Source organism: Cetorhinus maximus, chromosome 19, assembly GCF_964194155.1.
Source record: "Cetorhinus maximus chromosome 19, sCetMax3.hap1.1, whole genome shotgun sequence".
In the NCBI taxonomy this organism is placed as follows: domain Eukaryota; kingdom Metazoa; phylum Chordata; class Chondrichthyes; order Lamniformes; family Cetorhinidae; genus Cetorhinus; species Cetorhinus maximus.
Genome location: NC_135897.1, coordinates 91,429,576 through 91,450,488, shown reverse-complemented (window position 1 = coordinate 91,450,488; position 20,913 = coordinate 91,429,576). Strand labels below are relative to the sequence as shown.

Here is a 20,913-nt window from a genome sequence, read left to right as displayed (position 1 = left end):
GCTGGATTTTGGGGAGTCAAATGGGCTGCTGTTTGGTTATTGTCCATTTTGCACAGTGCCCAAGACCAATTTCAACCCCATCGTGTTTTAAATGTGACATTATTCAGGTTTCAACAGAATAGAACCATTGCTAGTGAGAGGGCACAGTTACAGCGGGACAAGTATTTCTGATGAGCTGTTTAACCTGAGGCCTCATTTGCCACCTTGACCTGGGAATGTATCTCCATTCCTTCTTCATCATTGGGTCAAAATCCTGGAACTCCCTCCCTAGCAGCACTGTGGGTGTACTTACACCACAGGGACAGCAGCGGTTCAAGTAGGCAGCTCAGCCCCACCTTCCCAAGGGCAATTAGGGATGGGCAATAAATGCTGACCTAGCCAGCGATGCCCACATCCCATGAACTTTTTTTTTTAAAAAGTAGACATAAAAGATCCCATGGCCCCATTTAACAACAAAACAGGGAAGTTCTCTCTGGTGTCCAGGACCAATATTTATCCCTGAACCAACATTACTATAATTAAACATATGATCAGGTCAATATCACATTGATGTTTGTGGGAGCTTGCTGTGCACAAATTAGCTACTGTGTTTCCTGCATTATAACACTTTAAAAGTACTTCACTGGCTGTAAAGCTCTTTACAATGTCTCAGGTGGTGAAAGATGCTATAGAAATAGGGTTGCCAACTGTGATTAAATGTATTCCTGGAGGTTTCATCACATGACTTACCTCCATGCTCCAGCCATTAGTCGGCCAACACATCCATCCTCCTGACCTTCTGCCTTCCTGCACCAATTGGGAAAGCAAAAAGACTCATTACCCAATTGGATGATGCTTGACTGTCAGCCAATCATCCTTTTCTCCCCATTTTCAATATTTTTTATACCTGGTTAAAGAGAAATGCTCAAAGAAAATGACACCAAAAAAAAATCTTTTCTACCATGCCGATGATTTTTCTCCAGGGTTGCCCATAGCAGTGTCCTAGTGGTTGATCTTCCAATTCCTGGGGACTCCAGGCCAGTCCTGGAGGGTTGGCAACCCTGTACAGAAATTTGCTTTGCTTTGTACAACAAACGCCCATTATTAACCTGCTGTCCTTGGGACCCCCCTACATCTGGGTCTGTATTAGGACTCCAGTCCCCACTCCTGAAGAGGCCGGCGAACATTAAATTCGGTAAGACTGACTAGAGATTGGACAACAAATGCTGGCGATACCCACCTCCTGAGAACGATTTTTTTAAAGAGTGGGAAACCAGAATTTGCGAGGGAATGATGCAATCTGTTCTACTTGAGAATGGGGGCCTGAACTATATCTCGCACCCCAATTATTTCACACAAAGCTAAGCCCCACTTTCCCTTGGTCCTGGTTTTTATCCGAAACTTTTTTTTTAAATATAAAAAAAAAACTTAAAAGCTGCAATGTTGCCAGAGAAATGGGGTTGCAGTGAATTGAGAAGCACTTGTTGCAATGTCCGCCCGCCAGACATTTAAACAAAAAAAAGACACAACTTCCATAACCAAGGGATTTCTCCTTTTCTTTCTCAAACTGAACAGCGAGACGTGAGACCGAATGGATGCCTTGAATTTCAGGGAGGGTAGGTGGTGGTGGGTGGTGGTCGCTTTAAGAGTAGCGGGCGCAACAATGTAACACGCTTGTTGATTCGAGGTCAGTTTCAATTGTCAATACCCAGGTCGATTTCATTCATCAGGAGAGACCATGTTCAGGACAGGACCCGCAGGCTTGGAGGCTTTTCACACTCTCGGGTTGGTTGAGGGCTACCTGAAATAGCTCAACATCAAAAAGGAAGGAAGGAAGGAGGTAAAAAGAGAGAGAGAGAGAGAGAAAGGGCAGTCAGTGAAATCACCCCTGGCTTTTTTTTTTATATATTCTCTCTCCCTCTCTCTCCTTCCCCCCCTCCCCATCTCTCTCCCTCCCTCCCTCTGTTCCTCCCTCCCTTTTCATAAAAAAAAAAATTGCTGGAAGATGGCGGCTATGAACGGAACAGGCACCAAGCCTTGTGTGGCTAAAACACTGGTGGAACTAGACTTCAGGTCTGGGGCTAGGATCGAGGACTTGAATAAGCTGATCCAGGAATTTAGCAAGCAGGATCAGCGGGAATACGACGATCACAGAGCCCTGGAAATCCACACCGCCAAGGATTTCATTTTCTCCATGCTGGGTAAGTAATTCTATAGCAGAGCTTTAGCCTAAAGTACAGCTCCGACTGGTACTGTAACTGGTCAGAGCCGAGAGAGCGCTGCCTGTAATATTTAAAGGTCACTTTTTTTTTCTTTTGACAAATTGCGATTTTTTATATTGGCGTGTGTGTGTGTGTGTGGGGGGGGGGGGGGGGGGGGTGGGGGATAATTTTCCCAACATCTCTTTTTTTTCTCCTCGGGAGCTTCAGAAACCCACCTCAATTGAGATTGAGAACTGAAGCGGTTTTTTATTTAATTTAAAATGGCAATGTAGACTTTGCAAAATTTCATTCCAACCTGTACGGTTAAATTGCAATGGGCAGTGTGCTGGAAAATAATTTTCAATTCATTGTGCCTGTTCCTCTCCAAGCTGTCGTCTTAACATTTTAAATTGGGGTCTGTGCTCCCAAGTGTTCCTTTTTTTTAAGTCTAGGATTTATCTTTCCAATCAGTTCACACTGGCACCACATTGACTGGAGGGCAATAATCTAGATTTACAAATCAGTGATGGGTCTCACTGATGCATCCACTTAGAAATTCCCACTCCAAGGAAGATTGTATTGCATTATCCTGTTGGGTATCTATTCCTCATCCCTCTTCAGATCCTGTTACACCCTGCACGGGTGTAACTAATGACATTCCCTCAAATCCCACTCCTTCATCTCCTACCCTTGGAACTCCCTAATTTCCTGACATTACTGCACAGAATCCCCCAAATCCCTGTCTTGTACTCCACTTGCAATCTTTGGGTTTTTAAAAACTTAACTTTCTCTCAGTTGGTTGTAACTTCCTAATTTAGTCTCTGCAAAGTGCCTTGGGGATGCAGAATGCATTTGATAAGTTGAGTGATTCTGACATCCCCTATCTCCTCTGCTCTGTGCAGGGTCTTGTACCAGTAAATCAAGCTGCTGCCTTTGATGCGGAATATAGTTTAAGCATAAGAATTTGAGCTGTTTCCTTGACACCGGTATCAGTGCAAAATTAGGCAAGTTAGAGAAGTCAGTCAGTCTGCTAGCTGCAGTTTGTAAACCGTGAGACATAAATTTGATTTCAACTGTGTAAAATCTTAACAGTTTCTCACCTTTGGCCAGGTATCCATTTCATTGAATCCATTCACCTGAAGTGGCTCAACATCTTTTTCTATGTTGAAAGCTGAATTTAACTCAGAATTGTCACTGTATTTCCTGACAATTTCCTTCAGAATTAACACAGAGCTAATGGCTCAGTGGGTGACGGTCACATCTGGCAAGATAACACTGTGCCATGCAGGGCAGGAGATCTCAACTCCCATCCCCACAACCTGCCATGAGTTGAACTGATCCAACAACAACTTTGATTATAAATAGTGCTTTTAATATAGTGAACAACAAAACCCACCCCCCCCCCTCCCCCCAAGGTGCTTTAAAAAAAGGACAGTTACGTAGAATTGCACAGATACAGGCCATTCAGCCCAGTCCATGCTGGCGTTTATGCTCCACACAAGCCTCCTCCTACCCTTCTTCATCTGGCCCTATCAGCATACCCTTCTATTCCTTTCACCCTCACGTGTACCCAGCTTTCCCTTTAAATTGCAACAGTGATGTCAGCAGTGGGCAGAACTGTACGTGCACCAGTGGACAGTGACAATGTTAGAAATGCAGGTCCCTTTAAGAGTGAACCAGCATAAGCTTCAGAGTGAATCGAGAGCAGGTGATGCTCGTTGAAGCCTGTATGTAAGAGCTGGGTTTTTCCCCATTGAGGGGGGAATTTGCTTGGGGGTTTGCTTCTGGGTAGGGAAAGGATCCAGAAGGGAAGAGTGATGTCATTTGTATTGTATTTGTACTGAACTGTAGTTTGACAATAAAACAGCTGTGATTCACAGAATGTCTTCTCCTGCCTGATTCAGCAAATGGACATCCACCTATTGGGTAATGGAGTAGGTGCTGAGTTCCCATTTGGTGTCCGGAGTTACGCTGTAAATGTACCATTACTATTCACCTCAACAACTTGCTGTGGTAGTGAGTCCTGCATTCTGACTAGTCTCTGGGCAAAGAGGCTTATTGTGAATTCCCTATTGGGTTTACTAGTGACTGCATCATATTTATGGCCCCCTAGTTCTGCTTTTGCCCACAGGAGGCAACACCTTCTCTCTCCTTATGTGATCAAACTCTTTCTTAATTTTAAAAACGTGTATTAGATCACCCCTTTGGTAAGTCCTTAGGTTATGAAAAGCACTGTCTAAATGTAAAGTCAAGAAAAATTGAACAGACTAAGGCTCTTGTCACTAGGAAAGAGCAGATGAAGGGCTTACCAAAGTGCTTGTTGTTGAAATGTAGTTGCTGTCCTAATGTAGGAAATGTGGCAGCCAATTTACGCACAGCAAGCTCCCACAATCCGCAATGTGATAATGAGCAGATAATCTGTTTCAGTGATGTTGCATGAGAGATAGGTAGTGACCCAGGATGATGGGGAGAACTCCCCTGCTCTTCTGCAAAGTAGTGACTGTGGGATCTATCACATCCATTTGAGGGCCGATGGGGCTTCAGTTTAAAGTCTCACCAAACGTTGAACCAAAAGTCTCACTCACAGTTGAACTGTTACTAAATTGCAGTCCGTAGACTTGAGCATTAAGAAAGGGGAGTACATTATTTCCCCTCCCCCTACACACACACACACACTTTTCCTGGAATGTCTTCCTTGACCCCTGCTCCAAATATCCAGAAATTGTCTTGACGTTCCCTCCCCCTAAATACCACCCAAGGTGATTATTGGACAGGAGGCGGTGCAGGTGGAACTGACCCCGGGCATCACTCGACTCCCCTGAGAGAGGGAAAGGCTGGAAAAGGAATTGTAAATGTGAATTTATATCACACGTGAATGATCATTCCGGCACCTTTTGGATGTGGTGGGGACTGCACACAGCAGCAGTGGGGTCAGTGAGTGGGAGATGTTATTGAGCTGTTCCAGCTGTAAACTGAGTGCTGCAGTAACTCTCTCATTCCTGCCCTGGGTGCTAATTCAGCTCTGGCTGCGGGTGTCAACTCCTTTACATTGACCTAAAGATTAACCCGCTGGACACTGTTCAGACAATCCCTGGGAGAAAAATCAAAGGGAGCATTAACAATAAGTTACATCCTCATTTCCATTGGACACGTTTTTATCAATTATGAAAATACGAAGATTGGTGGGGGGAGGAGAGAGACATTGATTGGAGATGGCAGGTCGTTGGATGAGACTACACGGAATGCATCCAATCAGAATCTGTCATGCTGTGTGGGCTCATCACTCCTCCAATGCTGGATTTGCTGCTGCCAAAAGAATAACTGAGAACAGCCAAGGAGTAGGAACCCTAATCATCATTCTGTTTTTTGTGAATAATGGTGAATCTTTTTCCCCAAAGCCCCCCTCCCTTCAAAGTCTGTTGTCTCCACTTGGTTACATTATCAAGTCACACCCTTGAGATGCAACTCAGTTTCAGCATCATTGGGCTCTCCTGTGAGTTGGCCTCGCGCCCCCCCTATGATCTGGAGTGTGCTGGGGGACTTTGCTCTGGACAGGACAAGGTTGAAGGGGTGATCTACTAGAGTTCTTCACAGGGCTGAAGAGTTTCAAAAGGTAGAGGTAGATCATGGTTGATCTGCACCTCAATTTCGTATCCTGGACTCCGGCATTGGAACTCTTCCACGAACAACTGATGCTGGATCAGATGAAAATTTTAAATCTGAGTCTATTTTTTCTCTTTGTCTTGATTTCCAAAGGTATTAGGGGATAATGGACAAAGGCAGGTATACAGAGCTAGGTCACAGATCAGCCATGATCTCATTGATAGCTAGAGCAGGCCTCGAGGGGCTGAATGGCCTCATCCTGTTCCTCTGTTCCCATTGCACAGGTCTGTCACTGTACAATACTGAGGGGGGCAGGAGTGGTACACACAGGCATGATGCCCACTACTCATGATCAGGTAGCCAGCTGACATTTTCTGTGCAGATTTCCACAGTGAGAAGAGATACTAAAGTTTGAGTCAACACCTTCAGGAGAGATGGGATGTGCCACAGCAAGTGAGGACGTCGGGTGTCTTGCAGGACTTTTCATCATCTCGGGAGCACGGATTCTCAAAGTGTACCCCAAAGCACGCGGTTTGTGACTGATTTCGGTGAAGGTGGGGGGGAGTCGGACGACAACTCTGAGAGGTGTTCAGTGCAGTATGTATGCTCCATGGGGCCTAATAATGAAGGGAGGAGGACTGGCTGCACGTTTCAAACCTGGGGAGTAAAAACAGAGAAATGACAAAAACATTTCTTGAGTTCATCAAATCAGCCGTGAGTTCCTCCCTCGGAATAGACCCAGTGAAGGCTCCATCAGAAAGCTATCTGCCTTTTACCATCAGGTGCAGCGCTGGCACCCTCTGCATTTATTAGCAGTTTGTAATGACCTGTCAAGCTGAAACAGCAGCTTGGATATTGCCACAGTGAGGGGCTTTATTTTAATCCCCCCTTTCTCCAAATTCCCCGACGAAAACACTTTTCCACATCTGCTGCTCTCCTGCGGGGAGAGGCTGAGGATTGTCCAATCGCCCTCAAGATTTTAGCAGCCTGCATTTATATAGCACCTTTTAAGTTTAAAAAAAGGTCGTGTGGCATAGAGGTGGGATGGTGGGAGAGAGAAAATAGCTAAAAAGAACGGATGATAGGCTAGTGATTTTTAAGAGGACTGATGTTGAGGTTGAGGTCTTTAAAGATATGGTGGATGAGAGACATAGGGGTTGATGGAGGGAGTTTACAGAATGGGCACGGGGTCCCTGTCATTCTTCAATGTTGGCCAAAGGAGGTTGAGAGCTGGGGATGAAATGGGTTGTTCAGGGTGGATCAGAGTTGGAAGCCATGCAGCATTTGACCATATAGCGTGGCGATGATAGACCAGGGCTACAAGCTCTTTAGTATAGCCTTTTAATAAAGTCCCTTAAAGTTAGCAATCTCAGAACTGAACATCAAGCCATTGTTTCCAGGACTGTTACTGACCTCATCTCCTCTGGAGATCTTCCTTCCACAGCTTCCAACCTGATAGTCTCCCAACCTCGGACGGCCCGCTTCTAACTCCTACCCAAAATCCACAAACAGGACTGCCCCGGCAGACCGATCGTGTCAGCCTGTTCCTGCCCCACGGAACTCATTTCTCGTTATCTTGACTCCATTCTCTCTCCCCTTGTCCAGTCCCTTCCCACCTACATCCGTGATTCCTCTGACACCCTACATCATATCAACAATTTCCAGTTCCCTGGCCCCAACCGCCTCCTCTTCACCATGGACATCCAATCCCTCTATACCTCCATCCCACACCGGATGGTCTGATGGCTCTCCGCTTCTTCCTCGAACAGAGGCCCGAACAATCCCCATCCACCACTACTCTCCTCCGTCTGGCTGAACTTGTTCTCACACTGAACAATTTCTCCTTAAACTCTTCTCACTTCCTCCAAATAAAAGGTGTGGCTATGGGTACCCGCATGGGCCCCAGCTATGCCTGTCTCTTTATGGGGTATGTGGAACATTCCTTGTTCCAGTCCTACTCCGGCCGCCTCCCACAACTCTTTCTCCGGTACATCGATGATTACTTCGGTGCTGCTTCATGCTCTCGTCGGGACCTGGAAAAATTTATTGATTTTGCTTCCAATTTCCACCCCTCCATCACTTTCACAAGGTCCATCTCTGACACTTCCCTTCCCTTCCTTGACCTCTCTGTCTCAATTTCTGGTCATAGACTGTCCACCAATATCCATTACAAGCCTACCGACTCCCACAGCTACCTCGACTACAGCTCCTCACACCCCGCTTCCTGTAAGGACTCCATCCCATTCTCTCAGTTCCTTCGCCTCCGTCGCATCTGTTCTGATGATGCCACTTTCAAAAACAGTTCCTCTGACATGTCTTCCTTCTTCCTTAACCGAGGTTTTCCACCCACGGTGGTTGACAGGGCCCTCAACCGTGTCCGGCCCATCTCCCGCGCATCTGCCCTCACACCTTCCTCTTCCTCCCAGAAACATGATAGGGTCCCCCTTGTCCTCACTTATCACCCCACCAGCCTCCGCATTCAAAGGATCATCCTCCGCCATTTCCGCCAACTCCAGCATGATGCCACCACCAAACACATCTTCCCTTCACCCCCCCGGCGGCATTCCGCAGGGATCGTTCCCTCCGGGACACCCTGGTCCACTCCTCCATCACCCCCTATACCTCAACCCCCTCCCACGGCACCTTACCATGCAACCGCAGAAGATGCAACACCTGCCCCTTTACTTCCTCTCTCCTCACCGTCCAAGGACCCAAACACTCATTTCAAGTGAAGCAGCATTTCACTTGCACTTCCCTCAATTTAGTCTACTGCATTCGCTGCTCCCAATGCGGTTTCCTCTACATTGGAGAGACCAAACACAGACTGGGTGACCGCTTTGCAGAACACCTTCGTTCTGTCCGCAAGCATTACCCAGACCTCCCCGTCGCTTGCCATTTCAACACTCCACCCTGCTCTCATGCCCACATGTCCGTCCTTGGCTTGCTGCATTGTTCCAGTGAAGCTCAACGCAAACTGGAGGAACAGCACCTCATCTTCCGACTAGGCACTTTACAGCCTTCCAAACTGAATATTGAGTTCAACAATTTTAGATCATGAACTCTCTCCTCCATCCCCACCCCCTTTCTGATTTTTCCCCCTCCTTTTTGTTTTTTCCAATAATTTATATAGATTTTTCTTTTCCCACCTATTTCCATTATTTTTAAATGTATTTCCATCCATTGTTTTATCTCTACCTTTTAGCCTATTTTGATTCCTTCACCCCACCCCACCCCCACTAGGGCTATCTGTACCTTGCTCGTCCTGCTTTCTACCCTTAATTAGCACATTCCTTTAGATAATATCACCACCTTCAACACCTCTTTGTCCTTTTGTCTGTGACATCTTTTGGTTATCTCCACCTATCAATGGCCCTTTATCCAGCTCTTCTTGTCCCAACCCCCTCCTTATATCAGCTTATATTTCACCCCTTTTCTATTTTTCCTTAGTTCTGTTGAAGGGTCATACGGACTCGAACCGTTAACTGTGTTCCTCTCCGCAGATGCTGCCAGACCTGCTGAGTTTTTCCAGGTATTTTTGTTTTTGTTTAGGATTTCCAGCATCCGCAGTTTTTTGCTTTAACCTCAGAATTGTACTGTTACTTCAAAGGATTTGATTCAATTCGCATCACATGTCTGCTTGCAAACTCTGGGTTTCTGCCAAATTGATTTACATTTAGCCGTACAGTTATTTGCCACTCTGAGTTACTGAATCGCTGGGTCAAAATCTTGGAACTCCCTTCCTAACAGCACTGTGGGTGTACCTACACCACGTGGACTGCAGCGGTTCAAGAAGGCAGCTCACCACCACTTTCTCAAGAGCAACTCAGGATGGGCAATAAATGCTGGTCCAGCCAGCGAAGCCCACATCCCGTGAATGAATAAAAAAAAAAGACCTGGAACTCACTGCCTACGAGGCTGGTGGAAGCAGAGGTGATGAATGATTTGAAAAGGCAATTGGATTGGCATTTTAGGGAAATAAACTTTCAGGACTACAGAGTAGAGAGGGGGTGGGGGATGAGAGAATTAGAGGAGCAAAGCTGGGTGAATGGAGTTGAGATCAGACATAGCCATTACAGCACAGGAGGAGACCATTTCACCCATTAAGTGCATGCCGGCTCTCTGTAGCACAATCCAGTTAGTCCTATTCCCCCACCCCCGCTATGACATCTTTGGCAATCTCTTCTTTGCCTCCAGTTATCACTGGCCCTCTATCCAGCTCTACCTGTCCCACCCCCCTCTACCAGCTTATATTTCACCTCATTTCTCTATTTCCTTAGTTCTGATGAAGAGTCATACGGTCTCGAAACGTCAACTGTATTTATCGCCCATCCCTAGTTGCCCTTGAGAAGGTGGTGGGTGAGCTGCCTTCTTGAGCCGTTGCAGTCATGTGGTGTAGGTACACCCACAGTGCTGTTAGGGAGGGAGTTCCAGGATTTTGACCCAGCGACGCTGAAGGAACAGTGATATATTTCCAAGTCAGGATGGTGAGTGACTTAGGGAACTTCCAGGTGGTGGTGTTCCCATCTATCTGCTGCCCTTGTCCTTCTAGATGGTCATGGGTTTGGAAGGTGCTGTCTAAGGAGCCTTGCTGAATTCCTGCAGTGCATCTTGTGGATGGCACACACTGCTGCTACTGTGCGTCAGTGGCAGAGGGACTGAATGTTTGTGGATGTGGTGCCAATCAAGGGCTACTTTGTCCTGGACAGTGTCAAGCTTCTTGAGTGTATTGGGAGCTGCACTCATCCAGGCAAGTGGGGATTATTCCATCACACTCCTGAGTTGTGCCTTGTAGATGGTGGATAGGCTTTGGGAGTCAGGAGGTGAGTTACTCGTCACATGATTCCTAGCCCCTGGCCACAGTATTTATATGGCTAGTCCAGTTCCGTTCAGTTCCTGGTCAATGGTAACCCCCCAGCTAATGCCATTGATCTTTAAGGAGTGATGGTCAGATTCTCTCTTGTTGGAGATAATTATTGACCAGCACTTGTGTGGCGCAAATGTTACTTGCCATTTGTCAGCCCAAGCCTGGATATTGTCCAGGTCTTGCTGCATTTGGACATGGACTGCTTCAGTATCTGAGGAGTCACAAATGGTACTGAACATTGTGCAATCATCAGCGAGCAGCCCCACTTCTGACCTTATAAGAGTCATAGAGTCATAGAGGTCTACAGCACAGAAAAAGGCCCTTCGGCCCATTGAGTCTGTGCCAATAAAACAAGTACCTAACTATTCTAATCCCATTTTCCAGCACTAGGTCCATAGCCTTGTATGCCATGGCATTGCAAGTGCACATCCAAATACTTCTTAAATGTTATGAGGGTTTCTGCCTCTACCGCCCTTTCAGGCAATGAGTTCCAGATTCCCACCACCCTCTGGGTGAAAAAATTCTTCCTCACATCCCCTCTAAACCTTCTGCCCCTTTCCTTAAATCTATGTCTCCTGGTTATTGATCCCTCCACCAAGGAGAAAAGTTCCTTCTTGTCTACCCTATCTATGCCCCTCATAATTTTATATACCTCAATCATGTCGCCCCTCAATCTCCTCTGCTCCAAGGAAAATAACCCCAGTCTATCCAATCTCTCCTCATAACTAAAAATCTCCAGCCCAGTAATATCCTGGTAAATCTCCTCTGCACTCTCTCGAGTTCAATCACATCCTTCCTATAATGCGGATTCCAGAACTGCACGCAATACTCTAGCTGTGGCCTAACCAGCGTTTTATACAGTTCCAGCATAACCTCCCTGCTCTTATATTCTATGTCTCGGCTAATAAAGGCAAGTATCCCATATGCCTTCTTAACTACCTTATCGACCTGTCCCGCTATCTTAAGGGACCGGTGGACATGCGCACCAAGGTCCCTCTGATTCCTCAGTACTTCCCAGGGTCCTACCATTCATCGTGTTTGTCCTGCCCAAGTGCAACACCTCAAACTTATCTGGATTAAATTCCATTTGCCACTGATCAGCCCATCTATATCCTCCTGTAATCTAAAGCTATCCTCCTCACTACCACCCCACCAATTTTCGTGTCATCCGCGAACTTACTGATCGACCCTCGTACGTTCAAGTCTAAATCATTTATATATACCACAAACAGCAAACGACCCAACACCGATCCCTGTGGAACCCCACTGGTCACAGGCATCCAGTCACAAAAACACCCCTCGACCATCACCCTCTGCTTCCTGCCACTCAGCCAATTCTGGATCCAATTTGCCAAATTGCCTTGGATCTCATGGGCTCTTGCCTTTGTAATCAGTCACCCATGCGGGACCTTATCAAAAGCCTTGCTGAAGCCCAAGTAGACTACATCAGATGCATTGCCCTCATCTACACACCTGGTCACCTCTTTGAAAAATTCAATCAAATTGGTCAGACATGACCTCCTCTTAACAAAACCATGCTGGCTGTCCTTGATTAATCCCTGCCCCTCCAGGTGTAGATTAATTCTGTCCCTCAGAATTGCTTCCAATAGTTTCCCCACCACTGAGGTTAGACTGACTGGCCTGTCGTTCCCTGGTTTATCCCTTCCTCCCTTCTTGAATTACGGTACCACATTGGCTGCCCTCCAGTCCTCTGACACCTCTCCTGTGGCCAGAGAGGGATTGAAAATTATTGCCAGTGCCCCTGCTATCTCCTCCCTTGCCTCACTCAACAGCCTGGGATACATTTCATCCAGGCCTGGAGATTTATCTACTTTCAAGCCTGCCAGACCACTTAGAATCTCCTCCCTTCCTATGCTAATTTCTTTAATTATATCACAGTCCTTCTGCCTGATTTCCATACCCATGTCGTCCCTCTCACTTGTGAACACCGACATAAAGTATTCATTTAGAACCCTACCTGCCTCTTCCGGCTCCACGCACAAATTACCACTATGGTCCTTAATGGACCCAACTCTTTCCCTAGTTATCCTCTTACTCTTAATGTACTTGTAAAATAACTTTGACAGGTAAAATAAAGGAAAATCTAATGTATTTTCATGCCCCCCTTTTGCTTTCCCAATTTCCTTTTTAAGTTTCCCCCCTACACATTCTATACTCCTCTAGGGCTTCCGCTGTTTTGAGCCCTCGGTATCTGCCATAAGCCTCCCTTTTTCTCTTTATCCAATCCTGTATATCCCTCGACATCCAGGGTTCCCTGGATTTATTGGTCCCACCCTTTGTCTTTACTGGAATATGTTGGCCCTGCACTCTCCCTATTTCCTTCTTGAATGAGTCCCACTGCTCTGACGCAGATTTACCTAAAAATAGCTGCTCTCAGTCCACTCTGGCCATATCTGATCTTATTAAGATTGGCATTCCCCCTAATTTAGAACTCTGATTTCAGGCCCAGCCTTGTCCCTTTCCATAACAACCTTGAATCTAACGCAGTTATGATCACTATCTGCAAAATGCTCCCCCACTGATACCTCTACCACTTGCCCGGCTTCATTCCCTATAATTAAGTCCAGGACCGCCCCCTTTCTTGTAGGACCTTCTACGTACTGGCTTAAAAAGCTCTCCTGGATGCATTTTAAGAATTCCGCTCCCTCTAAACCTATCATACTATGGCTAACCCCGTTAATGTTGTGGAAGTTGAAACCCCCACTATTACTACCCTATTATTTTTACACTTCTCTGAAGTTTGCATACATATCTGCTCTTCTATTTCTCTCTGACTATTTGGGGGCCTATAGCACACTCCCAGCAATGTGATTGCTCCTTTTTTGTTTTTCAGTTCTACCCATATGGCTTCATTTGAGGAGCCTTCTAAGATGTCATCCCTCCTTACTGCAGTAATTGATTCCTGGATCAATATTGCGATACCCCCTCCTCTTTTACCTCCTTCCCTGTCTCGTCTGAAGACCCTATATCCTGGAATATTGAGCTGCCAATCCTGCCCCTCTCTCAACCATGTCTCTGTGACAGCAATGACATCATACTCCCATGTGTTAATTTGTGTCCTCAACTCATCTGCCTTATTCGTCAGACTCCTTACATTAAAATAAATACCATCCAACTTTGCCAAACTCCCTTGTGCCTTAACTGGCCTATAATTTCTATGCCTTCCAGACTCACTTGATCTCTCTTCTAATTTTGGCTGTGCATCTCCGCCTGCTGAACCTCCTCTCAGGATCTCATCCCCCTGCCAAGTTAGTTTAAACCCTCCCCAACAGTATTAGCAAACCTCCCCACAAGGATGTTGGTCCCATTCCAGTTCAGGTGCAACCCGTCTGCCTTGTACAGGTCCCATCGCCCCCAGAAATGGTCCCAATGTCCCAGAAATCTAAAGCCCTCTCTCCTGCACCATCTCTCCAGCCACACATTCATCTGGACTAACCTCCTATTTCTATACTCACCAGTGCGTGGCTCTGGAAGTAATCCAGAGATTACTACCTTTTGAGGTACTGTTTTTTAATCTGTTTCCTAGCTCCCTAAATTCTGATTGCAGGACCTCCTCTCTTTCTACCTATGTCATTGGTACCAATATGTACCACGATCTCTTGTCTGTTTGCCCTCCCCCTTTAGAATGCCCTGCAGCCGTTCAGTGACATCCTTGACCCTGGCACCAGGGATGCAACATACCATCCTGGAGTCACGTCTACGGCCGCAGAAACGCCTGCCTGTTCCCCTTACTATCGAGTCTCCTACCACTATTGCTCTTCTCCTCTTTTTCCTGCCCTCCTGTGCAGCTGAGCCACTCACAGTGCCATGAGCATGGCTGCACTCCCCAGAGGAACCATCACACTCACCATTTTCCAACACAGAAAAATGGTTCTCAAGCGAGATGCACCCCGGGGGTTTCCTGACTACCTGCCTGACACCTTTCTTCTGACTTATGGTCACCCATTCCCTCTCTGTCTGCACTTCCGTAAGCTGTGGGGTGACCACGTCTAAAAACGTGCTATCCATGAAACTCTCAGACTCGCGGATGCCTCCAGCTGCCGCTCAAGCTCCGAAACCTGGGGCTCAAGTAGCTGCAGCTGGTGGCGCTTCCTGTACACGTGGTCGGTCAGAGCGCAAGGAGCGTCTAGGACTTTCCACATGTTGCAGGCGGTACATAACATGGGACTGAGCTGCCCTACCATGCCTCTAGTTGAAAAAAAATACCTTTTCTTTAAGTTAAATACAGTAAAAAAAAAAATTAAATTATTTATGTACTTTAAATAAAAACTAAAACTCTTACCTTTCTTCAGCTTAATCTATTTTAAGCTGGAGAAAAACATTGACCTACTACTCACCAATCAGCTCTCACCTTTGTGCTGCTGTCACTTTTTGAAGCTTCCCTGCACTCTCACTGGTTCTGACCTCTCCGCCGCTCTCTCATGCTGTCTTGTGATGCCACTCTTGTTATTTTCAACAAGAACTGACTGCAGGACGCTCTTCCCAGACTGCTTCACCATGATGCTGACTGCAGGACACTCTTCCCAGACTGCTTCACCGCGATGCTGACTGCAGGACCCTCTTCCCAGACTGCTTCACCGTGATGCTAACTGCAGGACCCTCTTCCCAGACTGCTTCACCGCGATGCTGACTGCAGGACACTCTTCCCAGACTGCTTCACCGCGATGCTGACTGCAGGACACTCTTCCCAGACTGCTTCACCGCGATGCTGACTGCAGGACACTCTCCCCAGGAACATTAGCCTGGGCCTCTGGATTACTAGTCTAGAGACATTACCACTACACCACCACCACCTCTTCCTTATGATGGAAGGAAGGTCATTGATGAAGAAGCTGAAGGTGGTTGGGTTAAGGACACTACCTTGAGGAACTCCTTCAGTGATGTCCTGGAACTGAGATGACTGACCTCCAGCAGCCACAACCATCTTCGTGCTAGCTATGATTCCACCGATTCCCATTGACTCTAGTTTTACTGGGGCTTCTTGATGCCACACTCTGTCAAATGCTCCCTTGATGCCAAGGGCAGTCACTCTCACCTCACCTCAGGAGTTCAGCTCTTTTGTCCATGTTTGAACCAAGGCTGGAATGAGGTCAGGAGCTGAGTGCCCCTGGTGGAACCCAAACTGGGCATCAGTGAGCGGGATATTGCCGCTTGTTAGGTCATTGCCATTCACTTCATAAAAGAAGTTCTTCCTCACCTTCCCCCTACATCTTTTGCCCAGAAGCTTAAATCTGTGTCCCCTAGTCCTTGCACAATCAGCTATTATCTATTTGCATGGCAGGGCAGCTTGAAGGGACAGAATTGTCTTCTCCTGTATTCCTATGTGGCATCATTGATCCCAATGTCCAGTTTTATTTCATGACCTGTCAAAGTGCTTCCTGGCATCACCCCTGAGCCGCTTAGCTCTTAATTTATGATTGTGCCCTCTTGTTCTGGACCTCCCGCTCCTGAAGAAATAGTTGCTCTCTCTCCCTGCCTCTATAGCTACCAAATCACTTTGTCATTTTAAGCAGCTCAGTTAGATCACTTCTCAACCTTCTGAACTGCACTCATTTTCTTAAACATTCGATGCATTGTCTAGTTCTTGTTGTTAATGACTGAAGGGGGGTCAATTTAAACAGCCCTGATTTCTCCCCTCACCATCCATCCATAAACAGAAAGATTTTTTTGATTTGCTTCCCCCTTTATAAGCGGTGGCATATTTCCCAACCCCTCAGTTTTGGTGTTATCCAATTTTCTATCAGTAAGCCCACAGCAAACTCAAGGTAAGATGAACTCAGAGGGTTGGTCTATTTGTACACGTAGCCCCCTGTGCACTCATACAGTAAAAGAGGGGTAGAGAAAGAAAGATTTATAAGACAAAGACCACAGAGAAAAGAATTATTGTTTCAAGTGTATCCAGAGTCCAGAATCAAAGCCTAATGGTGTATTCCTTCACAGAGGTCGGCAGGTTGAAAACTGATGCTGGATATTTCACTTTTCCAGTGGAGATGACTTCCAGGATGAGAGAAGCATGCAGAGATGAATCAGTCTTTTCAGCAATGGTACAAAAGATCTAATAGAAACAATATAGATGGGGCCAAGTATTCTAAAGAAGGGTCATACTGACTTGAAACATTAACTCTGTTTCACACTCCACAGATGCTACTAGACTTGCTGAGGTTTTCCAGCATTTTCTGCTTTTGTTTCAGATTTCTAGCATCTGCAGTATTTTGCTTTTATCCAGGTATTCAGCCTGGCAGAGCCCCTTTTCTGTGATGCTGCTATATAGATGGAAAAGTAGCAGACTGAGGTTTTTAGTACCACAAGGCAATATTACTGGTTGCACCAGCTAGGGGTTCATGTCACATGACTCACACCTCTCACTCTGGTTTTGACAAAGGATGTGCATCCCTTTGTCTGTGTTCCTGAGATTGTTAATGTTCCAACCATTAAGTCTTGAATGGGAGGTTGTGGGGTCCTTTGTCCTTGCAGATGAATCAACTCTGGTTGACCAGGCCTGGCTTATGAAATGTAGATGACCTTTGTATAGTTCCCTTTGAATTTGGTTTCTACAGCCCATAAGGGGGGTGAGGGTGCCATTAAGGCCTCTTCACAGATAATGAGGTGTTGGTTTCTGCGAAGCTGCCATATTAACCCTTATGACAGGAGGATGTGACTGTGAGTGAGGCAGGTAAAGGGACCAAGCAGACAATAGTACAGGAACCTCAAAGTTTGCAGTTGTCAAACAAGTTTGAGGCGTTCGCAACCTGTGTGGATGAAAACGAGGTCTGCTAGGTGGATGTGCAGACTGGCCATGGCGCCATGGTACAGGAAGCCGTTCAGGTGGGAGGAGCAAAAAGGAATGTAGTGAGAGTAGGCAACAGTATATTGAAAGGGATTGAACAAAGTTCTCTGCAGCAAAGAGCGAGAGTCCAGAAGAATGTGTTGCCTGCCCAGTGTCTGGGTTCAGGGCATCTGCTCAGGGCTAGAGAGGAACCTGCAGTGGGAGGGGGAAGACCCAGTAGCTGTGGTTCATGTAGGTACCAACAACATAGGCAGAAAGAGGTTCTGCTTAGTCAGTCTGAGGAGCTAGGCACTAAATTAAGAAACTGAACCTCAAAGGTGGCAAGCTCTGGATTATTACCTGAGCCATATGCAAATTGACATAGAGCAAATAAGATTAGAGAAATGAATGCATCGTTCAAAGACTGGTGTGTGAGAAGAGGGTTCCTGTTTGTGGGGCACTAACACCAATACTGGGGAAAGTGGGGGCTGTACTGTTGGGATGGTCTACACCTGATCCGTGCTGGGACCAGTGTTCTTGTGAGTCACGTAACTAGGGAAGTACAGAGGCTTTAAACTAAATAGTGGAGGTAAGGGATCAAATTTGGGAAGATGTGATATATTAAAGAGTACAGACAAGACAAGAGAGGAAGGTATTAATCTGGGAAATGATAAACAGACCATGAAAGTACAAATCTAAGAGTAAATCAGCAGGTAAGATTAGAGGTTACAAAAATAATAAAAGGACAACATTTAAGGCTCTGATTCCGAATGCATGAAGCATTCAAAACAAAACAGATGAACTGATAATGCAAATAGAAATGCATAATTATGACCTAATAGCCATTACAGAGACATGGCTGTGGATGGCATAGATTAGGACCTGATTATTGAAGGCGATGTGACATTTAGGAAGGACAGGAGGTTAGGAAAATGTGGAGGGGTGACTCTGTTAATTAAAAATGATATTAGCACAATAGGGAGGGATGACCTGTGTTCAGGAAACCAGGATATAGAAGCGGCTTGGGTAGATGAGAAATGATAAAGACAAGAAGTAACAGTAACCACACAGTAGGATGGGGTATCGAAGAAGAAATAATAGGAGCTTATCAGAAAGGTATAGCGATTATCATGGGGGATTTAATCTCCATATAGACTGGAAAAATCATATGGGTAAAGGTAGATGAGGAACTCATAGAATGTTTTGGGATAGTTTCTTAGAACAGCATGTTCTGGAGCCAACCAGGGACCAGGCTGTACGAGACCTGGTATTGAGCAACAAGATAGGATTAATTAATGATCTCTCAGAGAAGGCTCCCCTAGGTAGTAGTGATCATAATATGATTGAATTTTACATTCACTTAGAGAGAAAAGAGTGGGTTTAAGACTAATATTTTAAACTTAAATAAGGACAATAATGAGGGCAAGAAAGCAGAGCTAGCAAAAGTGAACTGGCAATGTAGGCTACGGGATATGTCAATAGAGGGTAAGCAGCAGACATTTCAAGGGATATTTCAGAATACACAGGATATATAAATTCTAATGAGAAAGAAAAATCCCAAGGGGAAGGCCCACCATCTGTGGTTAACTAAAAAAGTTAAAAGACAGTATCAAACTTAAAGAAAAAGCATATAATTACGCAAAGATGGGGGTGGCAGGTCAGAAGTTGGAAAGGATATAAAGCAAAGAATGACAAAAAGATTATTAAGGAGGGAAAAATTAGAGTACCAGAGAAAGCGAGCTAGAAATTTAAAGACCGAGAGTAAGAGTTTCTACAGATATTTAAAAAAGAAGAGAGCTAGCAAACTGTAGAAGTCCTATAGAAAGTGATAATGGAAAATAAGGAGATGGCGGCTGAACTGAACAGGTATTTTGCATTGGTCTTCATTATAGAAGATACAAATAACATTCCAGAAATAGCTGTAAATCAGGAATTGGAAGGGAGGGAGGAACTCAAGAAAATTACAATCACCAGGAAAGTGGTTCTGAGCAAATTGTCGGAGCTGCAGGCTGACAAACCCCCCGGGTCCTGATGGACTTCATCCTAAGGTGTTAAAAGAAATGGCTAGTGAGATAATTAGTGCATTGGTTTTAATTTTCCAAAATTTCACTAGGTTTGGGGAAGGTTCCATTAGTTTGGAAAATAGCAAATGGAGCTCCTTTTTTTAAAAAAGGGAGGAAGACAGAAAGCAGGAAACTATAGGCCAATTAGCCTAACATCTGTCATAGGGAAAACATCAGAAGCTATTATTAAAGACATTATGGCGGTGCACTTAGAAAAGGTGCTTCAAAGGTTATTCCAGAAAATTAAAGCTCATGGTGTAGGGGGTAACGTATTGGCACGGATAGAAGATTGGCTAGCTAACAGGAAACGGAGTAGACATGAATGAATCATTATCTGGTTGGCAAGATGTAATGAGCTGTGTGCCACAGGGATCAGTGCTGGGGCCTCAATTGTTTTCAATTCATATAAAGGATTTGGATGAAGGCACCAAAGGTATGGTTGTTAAATTTGCTGATGACTTAAAGACATCTAGTAAAGTAGGTTGTGAAGAGGACCTAAGGAGGCAACAAAAGAATATAGATAGGTTAGGTGAGTGGGCAAAGATCTGGCAAATGGAGCATAACATGGGAAAATGTGAAATTGTCCATTTTGGCAGGAAGAATAAAAGAGAAGCTTATTATCTAAATAGTGAGAGGATGCAGAGGGACCTAGGTGTCCTAGTGCATGAATTGGCAAAGGTGAGTATGCAGGTACAGAAAATAAGGAGCAAAGCTAATAGAATATTATTTTTTATTGCAAGGGGAATTGAATACAAGAGGAGGGAGGTGATGCTTCAGTTACACAGGGCACTAGTGAGACCGCATATGGAGTACTGTGTACAGTATTGGCCTCCTTATTTAAGGAAGGATGTAAATGCATTGGGAGCAGTTCAGAGAAAGTTTATTCGACTAATACCTGGAATGGGTGGGTTGTCTTGTGAGGAAAGGTTGGACAGGCTAGGCTTGTATCCACTGGAATTTAGAAGAGTAAGAGGCGACTTGATTGAAACATACAAGATCCTGAGGGGACTTAACAGGGTGGATGTGGAGAGGATGTTTCCTCTTGTGGGAGAATCTAGAACTAGGGGTCACTGTTTAAAAATAAGGGGTCACCCATTTAAGACAGAGATGAGAAATGTTTTCTTGGAGGGTAGTGAGTCTTTGGAACTCTCTTCCAAAAGGCAGTGGAGGCGGAGCCTTTGAATATTTTTAAGGCAGAGGTAGATAGATTCTTGATAAGCAAGGGAGTGAAAGATTATCGTGGGTAGGCAGGAATGTGGAGTTGAGGTTACAATTGGATCAGCCACGATCTCATTAAATGACGGAGTAGGCTCGAGGGGCCGAGTGGCCTATTCCTGCTCCTAATTTATGTGTTCGCATTGTCCGAGGGTCACAGGCAGACATAGCTTCATCCATTTTAAAGGGTCTTTGTCCAAT

At 45.5% G+C, this 20,913-nt stretch overlaps 1 protein-coding gene across 1 annotated transcript in view; it reads left to right on the top strand.

Annotated features, from left to right (window-relative positions):
• Nucleotides 1-1,984: 1,984 nt before the first annotated feature.
• Nucleotides 1,985-20,913, top strand: part of LOC144694248 (nucleotidyltransferase MB21D2) — an 83,512-nt gene continuing 64,583 nt past the window's right edge. The window contains exon 1 of the mRNA XM_078564592.1: nt 1,985-2,180. Coding sequence (XP_078420718.1) covers nt 1,985-2,180 — 196 coding nt within the window. The remainder of the gene's footprint in view (nt 2,181-20,913) is intronic.